The following is a 17,202-nucleotide window of genomic DNA, read 5'->3' on the forward strand; positions in this document are numbered from 1 at the left end:
ATTCTGCAGCAATAATTTTACTTGATAATTTGTGATGTCCCGGCTATACCAGTTTGAGATACTGGCTTTTGGGGGAAAACATGTGCTTTATATAATTCTCTCAAAATGTATTCCCGTAAGAACCTTGTTTTTTCTTTTCATTTTAAGTGGCGTATATCCCTATTCAGCGAAACGCGTGGTGTGAACTTATGTTACCCCAGATACAGCTCCTCATGCAGTTCACGTGAGATGACGGCCCGCTGGCCCACCATGGAGGAGGGTGCAGAGCTGCCGAGACCCTGGGACCCGGGGAATGGTCACAGCTGGACCCTGTGTGGCCCTTTTTATGTCTCTGTCCTTCACCTGTCCTCTAGGGGGCAGCATATTCCAGAGATCCAAGGTCTGAGTTCTAGGTTTATTCACTAAAGTGTCAGTGATAGTGAGTTAGCTAAAAACTTGAGTTCGTAGCAACAAACTCGCACGAGTCGGAAAAAAAGTACAACTCCCAAATTCACTAAAGCCAACTCAGGTTAGCACCCGCAATAAATATTAACAACTCTCATACACTTACATGCAGGAGATGCAAGGATATGCGAGTGCCTGCAAGAAAGAAAAAGCCGGCAACACATTAATTCACTATTCAAAGAGTACGTTTTAAGAAATCCATGTAGGGGGCATCTTTGCTCCCCCCACCCCCTGCCCATTGGGGTAAGAGGGGCTTAAAACAAATATGATTCCCTTAAGGGACACAGACCCTATCCCATGCCCCCTACCCAGCACCCCCCTCCCATGGAGTAATATTATATTTTATTATGTTATCCATGTACTCCATGATTTTGTTTTTGCTGGATTTAACCCCTTCCCTGGAGCTTTCTGTGTTTCTACTTTCAATTTCTCCTAATTATTTTTTTCCCTCCTGTCTCCAAATAATAGAAGTATTTCTCTACTGTGCTTTAATTAAGTTTCACTGATGAGACTTTTGTCTAATGTCCAAAGTCTTTTCGAAGCCGTTGAATTTTTGTATCTGGAATATACGGTATATTTCACTTGTTTTGTCATGTTTTCGGTGCCATACCCTTTCTGACCAGTAGGCGGCAGCATTAGGTAACCATTATTCCCACAGTCATTGGTTAAATTACTGTTACTTCAATGATAATCATTTAATAACTTGTATCAGATTAAAAATATGTTTTTAAAAGTATGATACATTTGTAGTTCTCGCATTACATTACTGTTTTCAGGCAGCTGCACATTAGCCATTTGTATCTCAGAGTTCTCACTCTGCTATCTGATCCCCAAACTACTAGACAAACACCCCAACTCCTTATCATACTGCCTGTGGGAAGCCCCTGTCTTAATCATTCAACTGGACACCCTGACTAATGAAAGTCTATGGAGGAACGGACTTCATTATTATTATTATTTATTGTTTTATATAGCGCCATCAAATGGGTAGACCGGACATAACAAGTAGTATATAACATAACAAATTGACTAACAGAGGCAACAGGTGAGGAGGGCCCGGCTCAAACAAGCTTACAGTCTATTGTATTACACAATAGGTAAAAGTGCAGTAGAGGGACTAGGAAAGGTGAGCTAAAGGAATATGGGAGTATGGGAGGGCGTTAGTGTCCAATAAAGCGTCAGCTCAGTGTGGTGTTTAAGCAGGAAAAGTCCCCCAAAATATCTCATGACTGACAGCAATGGCGGCTCCAGGTCTGCAGATAAAGGGGGTTTATTGGAGCAAAATGAGATAAAACCATTCCTCCTTGACTCCAAAATGGCCTCTTGATTTCTCACTGGATTGACAACTAATTCCATCCTTATAACCCGTTATATCCCTGTATATTCCTCATATTATATATTATATACTCTTCGGCCGTATAACTAATCCCGTCCTTATAACCCGTTATACCCCTGTATTTTGTTATTTTGCTGAAATCTTAGAGGCCATATATAAAGACATTTACTGGGTCTGATAGTTTGTAGTGGATTCCACATCTTACTGTAAAGAATGCTTTTTTTGTTGCTTTAAGTGAAAATTCCTCTGAAGTCTGTACGGATGTCTTCTTGGTCTTTGCACAGTGGTATTAATGAACAGGTCATCAGAGAGCGGCTGGTATTCTCCACTTATATATCTGTATAATGACATCATATCCCCTCATGTACACAAATTCCCTCCAGTGCTCCATTCCTCTTTTTAACTTTGTAGTCACCTCTGCACTTTTTCAAGCTCCATAACGTTCTTTCTAAGAACGTGTGCCCAGACTTGCCCTGCATATTAAAGGTGGAGTCTTACCATTGACTTATACACAGGCAAAATTATATTTGTCCCCTGTGAGTCAATACCCCTTTTACACCTTCCAATATCTTACCGGCCCTTTCAGCAGCTGCCTGACATTGAGCACTACTGCAAAGTTTATTGTCTACAATTATTCCTGAATACTTTCCATTTAATGATTTCCCGAAAACAACCTACTTTAAGGTATACCGTACATTTACATATGTTTTTCTTTTCCCAAAATGCATAACTTTACATTTGTTAACATTACGTCTCATCTAGGGCTGAAACAACGAATCGATAAAATCGATAATAATCGATAACGGAAATCGTTGTCGACGATTTCCGTTATCGATTAATCGAGTGATCGATTCGTTGTTGGAGCACTCGGCTCCTTTTACTTACCTCCGCGAGCTTTCCCTGCTTCCGCTGCACTCTCCGCCTTCTTTTAGTTGCGTGTGGCTCCGTTCGCACAGAGCGATTCGCGGGGGTGGGGGTGGGGTTTCAGGGGATGCAGGGCAGAGTGGGGGTGGGGGGGCAGGCCAGGGTAGGAGACTGAGTGCAGGGCAGAGTGGGGGTGGGGATGCAGGGCAGGGTGTGAGTGTGGGGGCAGGGCAGGAGACTGGGTGCAGGGCAGAGTGGGGGTGGGGGTGCAGGGCAGAGTTGGAGACTGGGTGCAGGGCAGAGTTGGAGACTGGGTGCAGGGCAGAGTGGGTGCAGGGTGTGAGTGTGGGTGCAGGGCAGAGTGGGTGCAGGGTGTGAGTGTGGGGGCAGGGCAGAATGTGGGGGCAGGGCTGGGTGCAGGGCAGAGTTGGAGACTGGGTGCAGGGGCACAGTGCAAAGTGCTGGGTGCAAAGTGCCAGGGCTGGGTGCAAAGTGCCAGGGCTGGGTGCAAAGTGCCAGGGTGCAAAGTTCTGGGTGCAAAGTGCCAGGGCTGGGTGCAAAGTGCTGGGTGCACAGTGCCAGGGCTGGGGCAAAGTGCTGAGTGCTGGGTGCAAAGTGCCGGGTGCAAAGTGCTGGGTGCAAAGTGCCAGGGCTGGGTGCAAAGTGCCAGGGCTGGGTGCAAAGTTCTGGGTGCAAAGTTCTGGGTGCAAAGTGCCAGGGCTGGGTGCAAAGTTCTGGGTGCAAAGTGGCAGGGCTGGGGCAAAGTGCTGAGTGCTGGGTGCAAAGTGCCAGGGCTGGGTGCAAAGTGCCAGGGCTGGGTGCAAAGTTCTGGGTGCAAAGTTCTGGGTGCAAAGTGCCAGGGCTGGGTGCAAAGTTCTGGGTGCAAAGTGGCAGGGCTGGGGCAAAGTGCTGAGTGCTGGGTGCAAAGTGCCAGGGCTGGGTGCAAAGTGCCGGGTGCAAAGTGCCGGGTGCAAAGTGCCAGGGGTGGGGCAAAGTGCTGGGTGCAAAGTGCCAGGGGTGGGGCAAAGTGCTGGGTGCAAAGTGCCAGGGCTGGGGCAAAGTTTCTTGAACAGTAATAGTCCACCTCTTTTCAGAATGTTTGGGGTTATTTTGTTTCATAAATATTGTGTTTGGGTTTTTGTACTTTGAAAATATTGTTTTTTTATTACATCATAACAAAATAAGAATGTTAATGTAAATTTTAAGTTGTTTTTTAACATTCAGTTCATTAAATTTTAAATAAACAAAAAATTTGCATATTGTTTTTTTATCCGATTAATCGAAAAAATAATCGGCCAACTAATCGATTATTAAAATAATCGTTAGTTGCAGCCCTAGTCTCATCTAACACTTGGTCGCCCTATTCTGCAATTTGACCAAATCTCCTTGCAGGGAAGTGACATCTACTTCACACTGTATTACCTAATTTTGTGTCATCTGCAAACACCAATTTGTGGCTTTCAATATCCACCGCAAGATCATTAATAAAGACATTAAATGACATTGAGTCTAGAACCCTAAGGAACCCTACTTACCGTGTTTGTCCAGTTGGTGGACTCTATGAATGTTATCTTTAAGCCAGTTTTCAACTCAGGCTTAAGAAATATTGCTTAGCTATCTCCTTTGATTTGTAACATTTTATTAGAAACTGTATCAAAAGCCTTCATAAAATCAAAATAAATCACAATTACTGAAACACCCACAAAAGCCCCATCTTGTTAGAATAAAATTGCCCCGTTATTTCAGCTCAATGGTGATTGGAGCAGAGCCAGGCTGGCTTAACAGTGTCGGTGAAAAGAACAAATGAACGGAACAGACAGTGTGCCATGGGTTTAATTCACTTCTATTAATGGAACCAAAACTAAACATCTATTATAAATATTTGTATTCATATCCCTTGTTGCGGAGCTTGTAGGTGACGCATCGTCAATAATTGAATTTATTAAAAATCCTTAAAATAATACGGTATTTGTTACATCCTGCCGGGAGGATCAGGCTCGCTATCTTCCATTAACCTTTTTTTGGGGGCCATAATACATCATAATAGTGGACGTTGGCGAGTTTTGCCACGTCGGGTGTATCCATATACAATGCAAACCCTCAAAAATACAGACGATGTCTTAAACCTAAATATTTCAGCCGGAAATCTTTACCTTTTTTATCGGTTTTTTTCCTTATAAGTAAACTTTGTTTGGGCAGGTATTCTGTTATCCTGTTCTTGTGATGAAGGGTTTAACATTTTTACAGAATTTAAAAAAAAATAAAATATTAATGACAGCGATTTTCATTTAGTAATCTGTATTTTTCTATTTTATTTATTATTTTAGTTGAGTTTATTAAGAAAAAAAAAATCCAGGTTAATTTATTGTATACAATATATTATTTACAGCTTTTACCTGTATGGCAACTTTCATTAAAAAAATTAATTATATACGTAGATAAACATATATATATATATATATATATATATATTTATATTTATATATAATGTCTGAATTACTTGAGTACTTAAGTAACATTCTTTTACTGATTAGTAAATGTACTTGATGTTGGCAACCCATGAGATAAATGTTGGTATTGGCAAAAAAGTTCCCCACACTGAGCTGAAGCTTTATGGCCATGCTAAAGAAGTCCGTTCCTCCATAGACTTTCATTAGTCTGAGTGTCCATCTGGGTGATTGAGACTGAGCTGTTCCATTGTCGGGGTAGTTAGTAGATTGGGGATCAGATAACAGAGCGAGAATCATACAAACGGCTGATATGCAGCTGCCTGAAAACTTTATATTATGGGGCAAAAACTACAACTTTTTTTTAGTCTGACACTAAAAATAAGAAATAGTTGGATATCCTCTCTAAGCTTGTATGGAATGGGCATAGGACTATCCTAGAACCAAGTAAGGTTTTGACCAGGTAAAGAAATGGAGTTGTTAGGTGAGTTTTCGTACTGTGTGTATTGGGAGTCTGGCTTATGTCCGAGAGTACGGGAAGAACTGCGTCTTTATGAGACTCGTCTGCACATTTCAAAATATTCCAGAAAAATACACAGAAAAAGTTCACACAGATGATATCTTAGATACGTGGTTCCCATGCCTCCAGACACAAGACAGACAATATCCCTCAGGCGTTTAGTGTATCTCCAAGACACGGAAATTACTAATCCCTCAGACAAAGGCAATGGGCTTCGCTCGACTTCATTGATGTCAGCAGAGGTTAGCGATTAATATCCATTCAAAAGGGAGCCCCAAAGTTTTAGCACAAGTTAAGTGGATACATTTTTACACGTACATTCCCGACATATGCCACCGAATTAGAAGTTCCATAGACTTATTTATTACCACATTCACATAAACGCTATCTAACATATGAACATAGAATCTGCCGGCAGATCGGCCCCATTCGGCCCCCGCCTAGTCCGCCTGTTTCTTACTGGTATAAGGACGCAAACCTTAATCAGTCGTTGGTCTCGTCTTTGATTCAGGAGCCGTATGCTTAACTTGCCTGGAACATATTATCTGCTGAGGTAAAATATTCACAAAGAGTTAAACAGACATCAGCAAAACCACTTTGCTTCTGGCTGAACCATAATGGCTGTAATGAGCTTCATCTGTGGCAACAACCTGCGCTGAGACCACTTAGAAAGTTTGTGAGGCATGGAATCAGAACACGCGGGGCCGGGTGCTGCGCAGTCTTGACTTTAACCCCTTAAGGACAATGGGCGGTCCCTAAAACCCATTTAAAACAATGCATTTTGAGCCCGTAGCTTTGTCATTAAGGGGTTAAGCGAGTTATCGAGGTGAACCAAAGTCTGTCAGACATACCCCATCAGGCCTGGACCAGCAGTCTGGAAGCCTGGGCAGTTGCCTGGTGGGCCGGTGGCCAGTAGGGTTGCATACTTACCGATACTGAGTATAATAATGCAACATGCGGTCGCACCTATCCAGCCGGTGGCGGCACTTACATCATTTGGTGGGTCGCTGGCCTTAAAGTGCCAGGGCCGCTTAGTCATCCCTATTCTAGCCCAAAGTCATAGACAGACAATGTTAGGTATGTACGATAGAGAGGCTACTAATCTCTCAGAGAGACGAGAGTTTTGTCAAGGGTTATCTCTAATGAGCAGCCTAACATACATACTAACACCGGCAAAACAACTTGTATGTTTACTACCACGCCAGCTGCTTGCGACTTTAAATGCTGAAGTTACAAGAGAGGGCACACAAGTTGAATGACATCTTGCATGCCCTTATCTACAAGTCGAAAAATCTTTAAAAAAAATTAAAGAAAAAAAGGGAAAAAACTATTGCAACTCACAAGCAACTTTGGGTGTTGATGATTTTGCTCGCTTTTTTTTCAACTTGCATTAATTTCAGGGTCCTTTTTTCAGACATAATAAAAAAAAAAATCAATAAACCGATGTTCTGCCACATGCAAGGAAAACATATGCAAGCAGGTTAAAAAAAAATCCTGAAACCAACATAAACTCAGGGTCTCTTAAATACCAAGACTAGAAGAAAGAAGAGACTGTTCCCGGAAACCGAGGCCAGTTGGATGGCACGACGATTCGTTTCTATATACAAATTCCAAAAACATTGCATATGCTTTCAGTAATGGCAAAATAATTTATTGTAAATATAGATTAAATGCTCCTTGTAAGCTTAATAATAATACAAAGGAAAATAAAGAAAAAAAAAACGCCATTCTTGAAAAAATTTGTCTTCATAAAAAGTCACCCTTTTAACAGCAGGTTAAGTATCCCGTGTTTTGGAATGCATTGTTATTGTTAAGGAACGTATCTGCAGTTATATGGAAGGGTTGGTGTCCAAGGTTCTCAGGCCTGGTAATCCTACATCCGCTCTCTTGGGGGGTAACTGCAGCTCGAACATCCTGGCTATATGAGGGTGCTACTTTGTAGTGGTAGGCTCACTATAGCGTTAGATATCGCTGTGATTGTCCCCGAGCCCTTAGAGTTTTTGTGCAGACCCACAATATCTACGTTGAGTTGCTCCGGGTGATGCTTCCTGAAGATGCTCCTCATGGTGGACTGAAAGTTGTTGGTGACAAAGCAGTAGACAATAGGGTCCATGCAGCTGTTGAGGCTGCTGAGGGTCACCGTAACATGGTAGACAATGAGGCTGACGTTGCGTGATATGGAATTGCTGACGCATATGGCCACCTGGCTGACGTGAAAGGGCGTAAAGCACACGGTGAAGATGATAAGGACGGTGATGAGGAGCTGGACGGCCTTCATGCGCCTCTCGCGGCTTTGGTTCATGAGGGTCGACCTGGATAAAGCCCACATGATCCTCAGGGTGTAGAAGGTGATAATGATCAGAGGCACAAAGTACTCGAAGAATGTCAACGAAAACAGCTGAAAGAGACAGCACGATGGATGGTTAATGGTGGTGGTCAAGATTGTAAAGGTGACCACCACTGCAAATATCCAAATTAGGATGCATATCATTTTTGCATAGTTGGGGTTCCTCCACTTGCGCGACGCCTCCACTTGGACAATAGCCATGTAGCGGTCGACGCAGATGCAGGTCAAAAAAAGTATACTGCAATACATGTTAACAAAGTAGGTGAAACTGTGGACGAAGAAGCACGTGGAGCAGCTTCCCCCGCTGTAGTACATGATAATACGCGTCGGCAGAGAAAGTCCAACCAGGAGATCGGTCACTACCAAGTTTATGGTGTAGATAACCGATGTGGTCTTCGACTTTGTTCGAAAGCAGAAGACGTAGATCGCTAAACTGTTCAGCACGATGCCCACCAGGAAAATCATGCTGTTGATGACCATAAGTGCAACCCAGAGGCTGTAAAATGTTACGTGGAGGGTCTTATCTAGATCCGTTAACTGGTTTATAGGAGGGGAGTCTATATAAGAAGAAGTGCGGTTCATATCTAAAGGATAAACCGTGCCGTTGGTTTTCCGGTTAAAGAGACACTCCATCGTTACTTCTTCTCAGATTATCTGGGGGGGGGGAAACAGGACAGGAATTAGAAGCCTGGCCACTGGTAACATACACAATATAAAACATATATATAAAAATATATCATTTTTATGTGAATAGAACACATAATTAATAGAACACATATAATTAAATCTATCTTGGCTAAAAAAAAAAATAAATAATTTAGCGACCTCCTCGTTTTTCCAAATTGCGTAGTAGGGGGTTGGCGAGACTAAGATGATTTTTTAGGTGTCTAAGATGGTACAAGTTAGTTGACGCCATCCAACCTGTGACTTAAAAGAAGATTTCATGTTCGGCATTGGTACAGTAAAAGCAGGAAAGATACGGAATCCGCCTCCTAAAGACTTTGCATTAATTAAAAACAACAGGCTGTTTTTTAATACGTAAAACATCTCCGTGCGCAGGTTGGATAAATAAATCTTACCTTAGTGTTCTTTGGGGGAAAAAAACAGAGGTCCTGTAAAATGTGTCTGGCTCTCTATGCATAGGATGAGGATGTGACACCGGGCTGCAGTAACAAGCGGCATGGACTTTTCATGGAACCTTTAAGGTCCTACCACACAGACAGACGCCAGACGGACATGCCTGAAACAAGAAGGAGGCGTTAGGTATTAATATATACCCCCTGAAATTCTGCCCTCTCGGGGCAGAATAGATTTCTATTTATCTTTCTTTTTATCCACCTATCATGAATGTATTAATGTATCTATCCACAACCCTTCTGACATTCACATGAAGGTACATACAATTAGACTTAATAATATTATAACGCTCACTTTTTCCTTCTTTTTAAGGAGATTTTTAAACCGGGAACATATTATGTACTATTGCAAAAAAAATCACAAGCTTTGGTCGAAATTTTAAATGTGTATTTATTACAATTGAGATTCTATAGAAAGCATAAGGAACTTATCATCTCTGTCATGTAATATTAGTGATGTCATATATATCGTAATATATTATCTTATTATAAAAACCTGGGGAAAGAAATCAATTGACTTCTCAAAAGGCCCCAAAAGATAAATAATAAAATTATATATATAATCTCAACCGTGTATTATTATATTTTAAATACAAAAATCTCCCATTAATATCGGATTTTATTATATTATTTATTATTATTATATGCAGGAGCCGCCATCTTGCTGCTCCATTACACGGTTTAAATTAACCCCCCCCCCCCGCCCTACGATATTTGTGATAATAGCTTTACAGATGAACCTGCGCGGCTGGCAACAATATTTAGCGGTAGAGGCTAGTGTGTCAGGAGACTCCAGGAAGTGGCATACAAACTTCCTGTTTGGGTTGCCAATAGGATTCTTGTGCAATGTGCGCTGGGAAATGAAGAAAAATTTGCATGAAATGTCCGAAATATGCGTAAAGTGGATTAGAGCCAGAAAATATATATTAGAATTTAAAGAAAACATTAAATAAAAAGAATAATAACAAAAGATGGCGTTTGATTGGGTTATGATTCTATCTCTGATGCGACAATTTATTTTTGCGACATTTCAAAATGTGAATTTTCCTTTTCTTTGTTTGGATGAATCCTGAACGAGCCGGAGACTCGGGAACTGAAGGTGGACGGAGCTTTTGGAACATCTGCCGCGCGTGAACTAATGTTAATTTTTTTTTTTTCTCACCCGCGTTCCGCTCTGTTTAGTAATCTGCCCTGCGCCGTTTCAGTTTTTATGATTTAGCCTTCTGTGTTTTCAGCGAAGGGTTAAACGATCTGAGTCATTTTATTTAAATCTCTTAACTTATTTGACAGAACAGTTTTGTGAAATTTACCAAATATGGCTCTACAAAGAAAAGGGGGGAGAATTGTTCTCCGACTTGAGGACGAAGTACCCTCCGCGGCTCTGTCCTCCCATACATGTCACAACATCTCTCTGAACGCTCTCTTCCCATGACCCAAGGCTCCCGTCTTCCATCATCGTCTCCGTCCATTATTGAAAATAAGGCTCATCAGACTGTTTTATTTTCTTTTGATTTACTAAAACTTAGAGATGCTGTTCCCCCTACTTGCCAGTAATTGGATACAGCATTACAAACCCCGGTATTCCTAAATACCTGTAATCATCCATTTTTGTCTCGATCTTTTGCCATTTTTGTCATCTGATGCTAAAGCTGTTGCCGTAGGGAATCACTATTGAAGCTATATATATATATATATATATACTGTATATTAAAGCCCTATTATAGGTGTACTCACTAAATAGTTTAAAGGAACTCCCTCCTACATTAAACATCTTGCACTTTTCTAGTTCTGTTATCTGAGTCCCGGTCTACTAGGCAAACGCTCCGACTCCTTATCATACTGCCTGTGGGAAATAATAGAATGACTCGGTCTTAATCACCCAGCCGCACATTCTGACTAGTGAAAGTCTATGGAGGAATGGACTTCATTAGCATCACCATAAAGCATCAGCTCAGTGTGGTGTTTGAGCAGGGAAACTCACCCAAAATATCACATGACTGACAGCAACGGCGGCTCCAGGACTGCAGATAAAGGGAGTTTATTGGGACAAAATTAGATAAAATCAGGTTTTTGTCAATGATATTACTGTATACAGCACTAGGGTGTAGTACTCTATACGGGGCTGGGGGGTTATATTACTGTATACAGCGCTGGGGGGTTATATTACTGTATACAGCGCTGGGGGGTTATATTACTGTATACAGCGCTGGAGTTCATGCTGAAGGAGAGATATTTCCCATTAGACGTACCCTTTGAAGGCAGTAGCATTATATTAGTATGTAATTATTCAGTAATGTATCTACTGCTGGTATCACCTACAGAGACGTGACTCAGACAATGTTAATGACATCATTATTTGTCTCACGTAATCTCTATACTATACATGGAATGAACCTTTTATTAGGGTGAGCTTACCTCATATAGTTATTATCTAAACACTGAGTCACTGAGAAATCAAATAGTGATCCCGTTATTTATTATTTACGCGAGCGGATGGTGTGAAACGCAGACTTTTCAAAGACCCTCCTCTAGCCTTTTATAAACAGAGCACAATAATGACGAATCCTCTTTAAATACGAGTCAAAGAATGGATGACTCAATACGATAGAAAGAATACTTTCATTCCGTCCTTCTGAAAATTACAGGATGTCTCCATGGGTGGGCAATATAACTGTATATTATCCTATATAAATCTATATATATCTATATATATTATTTATGATGTCCTGATGAAAGTCTAATAAATAGACTGAAACGTTGATTAGAAAACTGCAGTTTCTGGAGTGATTACTTAAGGAAGTCCCTGGAGTACCGGTAACTATTTTTGGATGTTTTATATATATTATTCCCTATATATATATATATATATATATTGTTCCCTATATATAGCTATATCTATATATATATTATTCCCTATATATATCTGTATCAATATTATTCCCTATATATATATATATATATATATATATTGTTCCCTATATATAGCTATATCTATATATATATATTCCCTATATATATCTATATCTATATTATTCCCTATATATATATATATATATATATATATATATATATATATATATTTGTATCCAATATGTGTGTGTATATATATATATATATATATACTTATATTTAAAGAGGAGTCCTTCATATACTTTCCCTTTGACATGCATTAGGGTCTGTCCCCAAGCCTTAAAGTGACAGGACCTGATTTACTACCATGTTAAAGGAACACGCACATACGGTATATTGGATAAAAAAAAGGGGTGACCTGAAAAGAGATTTGTTAGAACAAAACAAAGTTTTCTGCAGCAGAAGGTGTATTGATATTGGGTCCAGTGCCGAGAACATGACTCGATTAGTTATAATACTAATTATAATACTAATAATAAAACCAAAATACATAATAAAGCCATTGACTCCTTCGGGATTTCAGTAACGGGCATTTCACATTTAGCCCTAAAATGGGGGAGCAGTAAACATACGGAGTGCACTTGGCAGAGTGACCAGGAGGAAGCAAAATATTTTTTTTTTGAGCATACTTTTGTTTTAATTATAATAATAGACATTGTATAATCAATTAATGTTGGTTTTATTAAAAAAAAATGATTTGCTAAAGTGTTTTCACCATTTTTTTTAAATGCCTTTTTCTACTTATGTTTTTTTTTGAGGTTGCTATTTCCTAGGGCCATCATCAGAAATCTTGGGGCCAACAAACCTAAAGACAAGACCACCCTGCCCATGCTTCTCCCACCACACCTCATACTCCTCCAACCATGCGGCCTCATGCATCACAATGGGGCCACCAGCCTCTAAAGCTCATAATGGAGCCACTAGGCCCCAGTGTCCTGGAAGGAGACACTAGGTATGGGAAGGGGACATTCAGTCCTAATCTCTAGACAGGAGCTCCTGGGCACCAATCCCTAGTAAAGGGCCATTTGTGCCCCAAAGCCCGCAAAGAACAGGGGTAGCAGGCCGTGAGGACCCAGTCCTGGCTCAGGTAGAGGGCTGCAAGGGCACTGTCCACAGAGGCCGATAAACCCTTTTCTCATCCTCTATGTCTAATATCATGGAGAGATGGAGATCGTATTCCACCTATCTGTTCTTGGAGAAACCAAAGCATTAAATTACTAAACCTGCTTGCTGTATATAGGAGGTACTGGGATGACCCTGGTACATGTATATATTTATAAACGTACACATTTATACACTGGGTAAAATATACACCTACATGTATATAATATATTTTTTAAGAGGACAGAGTGATGTGCTTAGAGTTTATTTCATACCCAGAGAAATAATCGGTACGATGAGAAAACCCTTTGACAGCTCAAGAATAATCTTCGGTGTTGAGATGTGTAAACGCCTGCTTTGTAACTGCTTGCGAAATGTAAATTCAAGGATAAGCGCAATACATAATTTGTTGTAACTGGTGGAAAATGTGTAATTCATGTGTTCTTTTTTTAAATATCGTAAGACAAACATTTGAAGAGTCTGTAGAAGGAGCTGTCACACAGAATAGGGAAATATATTGTATTTGGTCTACAAAAATTCAACAAGACACGTCGCAGATGAATCTTTTATTGTTAGGTATACCTGCCATAGGATATGGTAAATGCAGCAGATACATTCATTTACGGGTACAGAGGCTTTCTCATTTATTTTAAATACCGATTGATGAGAAAAGAGCCTTGATGCAATTTTTTTTTTTTATTTAAAATTCTTTTTTCCAAAACAAATGAGCAGATGATGATTACAAAAATTCAAGAAAAATGTAAAAAATAAGAATAAATGAAAAAAAAAAAAAAATTCCTCCTAACCCTTAATTCCCTAAAAGGAAAAAATAAAAAAAAAGCCTCAGTAATCTTTAATTCATTGATTAATTGTATTAGAATGTTGTACTATGGCTATGGAAGGGCTGGTGTCTGGAGCTTGAGTAAGAAAAGTTATTAATCTGAAAGGAAAGTAGCACCAGGGGTTACTCGTGGGATTCCCACCATGTATCCATCAAGTGACCACTTGTGACATCACTGGCAACATTTTAAGTAAGATATTGTGTGGGGGTGACGTCAGTGGTTGGAAATTGCCAGTTTCTGTCCAGTTGATGCTAAAGTTTTCAAAAAGTCAGATTTTCTTGGTGACTTAGGCAGAATATATTTTTTTATTTACTGGGGTCAACCACTGGAAAATATTAGCCCACAAGCCTAACCCAATTACCTGTTTATATGAGATTCAACACACATTTGTCTGATGGCACACTAAGAGCGCATTATGTAGTCCTGCTGAGCATCTGTTCAGCAAAAGGACCACAAAACTGATCCAGTCAGGGTGAAAAGGTTGCCAAGCATTACTGCGTTTTAGACTCCCCGGTGGCAATGAGTGGTATTGCAAGGGAAACACAAAAAGACCTGCCAAGCTTGCCATAAAATAATATCCAAACACCGTGATCTGTGCTCGCAAGGCAACCCATCACTGCCCGAAAAAAAGATATACGACAAACACGACGACAAAAACAGGGATCTGCTTGGACTTTCCAAGTGTAAAACAATCTGGTAGGGTTCTAGATCTTCTACCTTTTGTTAATGTAAGAAGGTGGTGACTTCTCAGTAGAGACCCCTTGGGGTTGTCTGTCTGCCATATGTGGGTTTTGGTAAGTTCACCTAAAAATGGGTTAACGTTGGTATTAAGAGAACCACTTCTATATTTGATAATGAAATAGGCTAAGGGACTGGCGGAAGAATTATATGAACAGAGATGGACCAAGATAGAAGAACAAGCCGATGGCAGCAGAGAGGGAAAGGCAGGGTAGATGATAAAAAGTCAGATATTAAAACTTTTTTTTGGAAAAGTGTTAATTACGGTAATATTGGCAGCAAATATTATAAAGCCTTTGATCAGCATTGGTCATCGGAACAGGGTTTTCTCTGAGAGATGTCCATTAAAAATGTAATAAAAATGTATATTTAATACCCTGTTTATATCATGTTGACCAACTTGTCTCCAGTTTATCGCAGCTTTACACAGTGTGTTTGGGGCATTTATCCAAACGCAACAAAAGCGACCGCTCTGGACTTCAAACCATTACTCAGATCTTTTTGGTGGACACCAGGGAGAAAAAAAGAGTGTTTGTCGTTTCTAAGAACCTCAGCCAGGGACCCCATGCGGGGGGGGGGGGGGTCTCAGCTGCAATGGAGGCTCTAGGGCAGTATTTATTCGGAGCCCTTTGTAGCAAAAACACACTCACATACTAACATGCAAACTTACTCTAACACCACACACTTTCACATACATGCACTTTGTCCCCCTCACACAACTAGGCTGTTCCTACACTATATGCTGGCACATACTCACGCTAACACCATATACTAACACCGAAATGATGATAATGCCATACACTAACACAGTCTAAAACCATATGCTGGCACACGCACCATAAACACCATAAACTAAAACACACACTCTAACACATTATCCTAACACACACTCATGCTGACACCATACACTAACATTTACACTTAAACTAACACCATACAGTAACAAGCACACACATACTTACAGCATACATGCACACATGCTAACACCATGTTCACAGTTATTATATATATAATATATTTTGGATAATATATATTTATAATTTTAGTGTTTTAGTACTGAACTAACTTATCCAATATCCAGCTGTTTAATTTTTTTACCCCGCTATATTTTTCCCTGGAAAAAAACAAAAGTAAAAGTTATTTTTGCAAAAGACGCGTACGTCATGCCAACCACAAGGGTCAAGCACTTGGATACAGCGGATGAGGAATAATCTTCACTGAAAACATCAAACCCACTCAGCGGTGCCGCAGACGGAGGATTGGATGGTACGTGTTGGGGGGGGGTGCAAGGAGTCTGGGAATATTAATAGTTCAAAGAAATAAATACTTTAATAACTAACAATGATTAGTAATTGACATTTTTTTTTTTCTACAGTCACATGGATAAAAAATAAGAGCTCTGCGAAGTCTAGGAGCCAAGGAACCTTGGGGAGATGCCACCTCATCTCAGGAGGCATTCTGCTGCAACTCTGGAGCTGCAACTTCTCCTTAAACGAAGCAATTAATTTTATTTATTATCGCGGGTTTGAAAAAAGTGCTTACAAAGTACTTTAGAATGCATTCTTTTTTTTTTTCAAGTCCAGGCACATGCCGCTTATGAAGACCACAACTCTCAGCCAGCCACCAGGCAGCTACTTGTAAACAAAGGCTGCTGATTTCTGTTTAGAACAGGGGCGTCCAACCTGTGGCCCTCCAGCTGCTGCAGGACTACATCTCCCATCCTCCTCAGCCAGCCCCTTAGCTGAAAGAGCATTATGGGAGGTGTAGTCCTGCAGCAACTGGAGGGCCGCAGTTTGGACGCCCCTGGTTTAGAAGCACCGGCCCTCAAGCCTGCACAGCAACAACAGCAAAATGTATGTGTATGTAAACACATCATACGACAGACACAATTGTGCCTTTTTTGCGTGTGTATACACACCCGTATATAACGCCAGAACCTTCACCAGGACAATAAGCGTATACATGCATTTATATATAGTTATTATTATATCATGTTGTATATATTTAGATATAAACCAGGAAATTCCAGGCGGTTTGTGTGTTTATAAAACGTGTTCCCCGGTGCGGGTATTTACAGAAAACACTCGCCGTGTATATAGTTTGTCACAGAAAGCTCCCTGTATCCAGAAGGTAGAAATCCATAGGGGAAAAGAGTCTTTATTCCTTGGTCAGGTGATACTATATAACCTGCCGCTGTAAACGCGAAGGTTGGTGGTGAAGAAATGAATATGAGGCCAATAAGATACCCCCCAAGTGTCCCTGCTTAATTTGTCCAGTCCCTACTTGGTACCCAAACCTCTGTTGAGAGACTCATTGTCCGTAGAAGTCGTAAGGATATTCGGCGCGTAAAAATAGGAAACCGGACCTAGACGCAAGATATTATTTTGCCATATTGGTAAACACTGTCACATATGGAAGGTAGATGGTAGCTGCAGCCTCTGTCTAATGGTTAGCGACCTGCTGCTGTGAATAGAGACGTTAATGTTGTTCTCTCTCCCTATATTTATCAACTTTTGG

At 40.5% G+C, this 17,202-nt stretch overlaps 1 protein-coding gene across 1 annotated transcript; it reads right to left on the reverse strand.

Annotated features, from left to right (window-relative positions):
- Positions 1 to 7,529: 7,529 nt before the first annotated feature.
- LOC149305713 (G protein-coupled receptor 20-like) lies at positions 7,530 to 8,591 on the reverse strand. The gene has a single exon (XM_089477303.1). It carries the CDS (start codon positions 8,589 to 8,591, stop codon positions 7,530 to 7,532), a length of 1,062 nt encoding a protein of 353 aa, XP_089333429.1.
- Between the last annotated feature and the right edge of the window lie 8,611 nt (positions 8,592 to 17,202).

Source organism: Sceloporus occidentalis, unplaced genomic scaffold (assembly GCF_023333645.1).
Source record: "Sceloporus occidentalis isolate IW3139 unplaced genomic scaffold, rSceOcc1.0.p SCAF_11, whole genome shotgun sequence".
In the NCBI taxonomy this organism is placed as follows: Eukaryota; Metazoa; Chordata; class Lepidosauria; order Squamata; family Phrynosomatidae; genus Sceloporus; species Sceloporus occidentalis.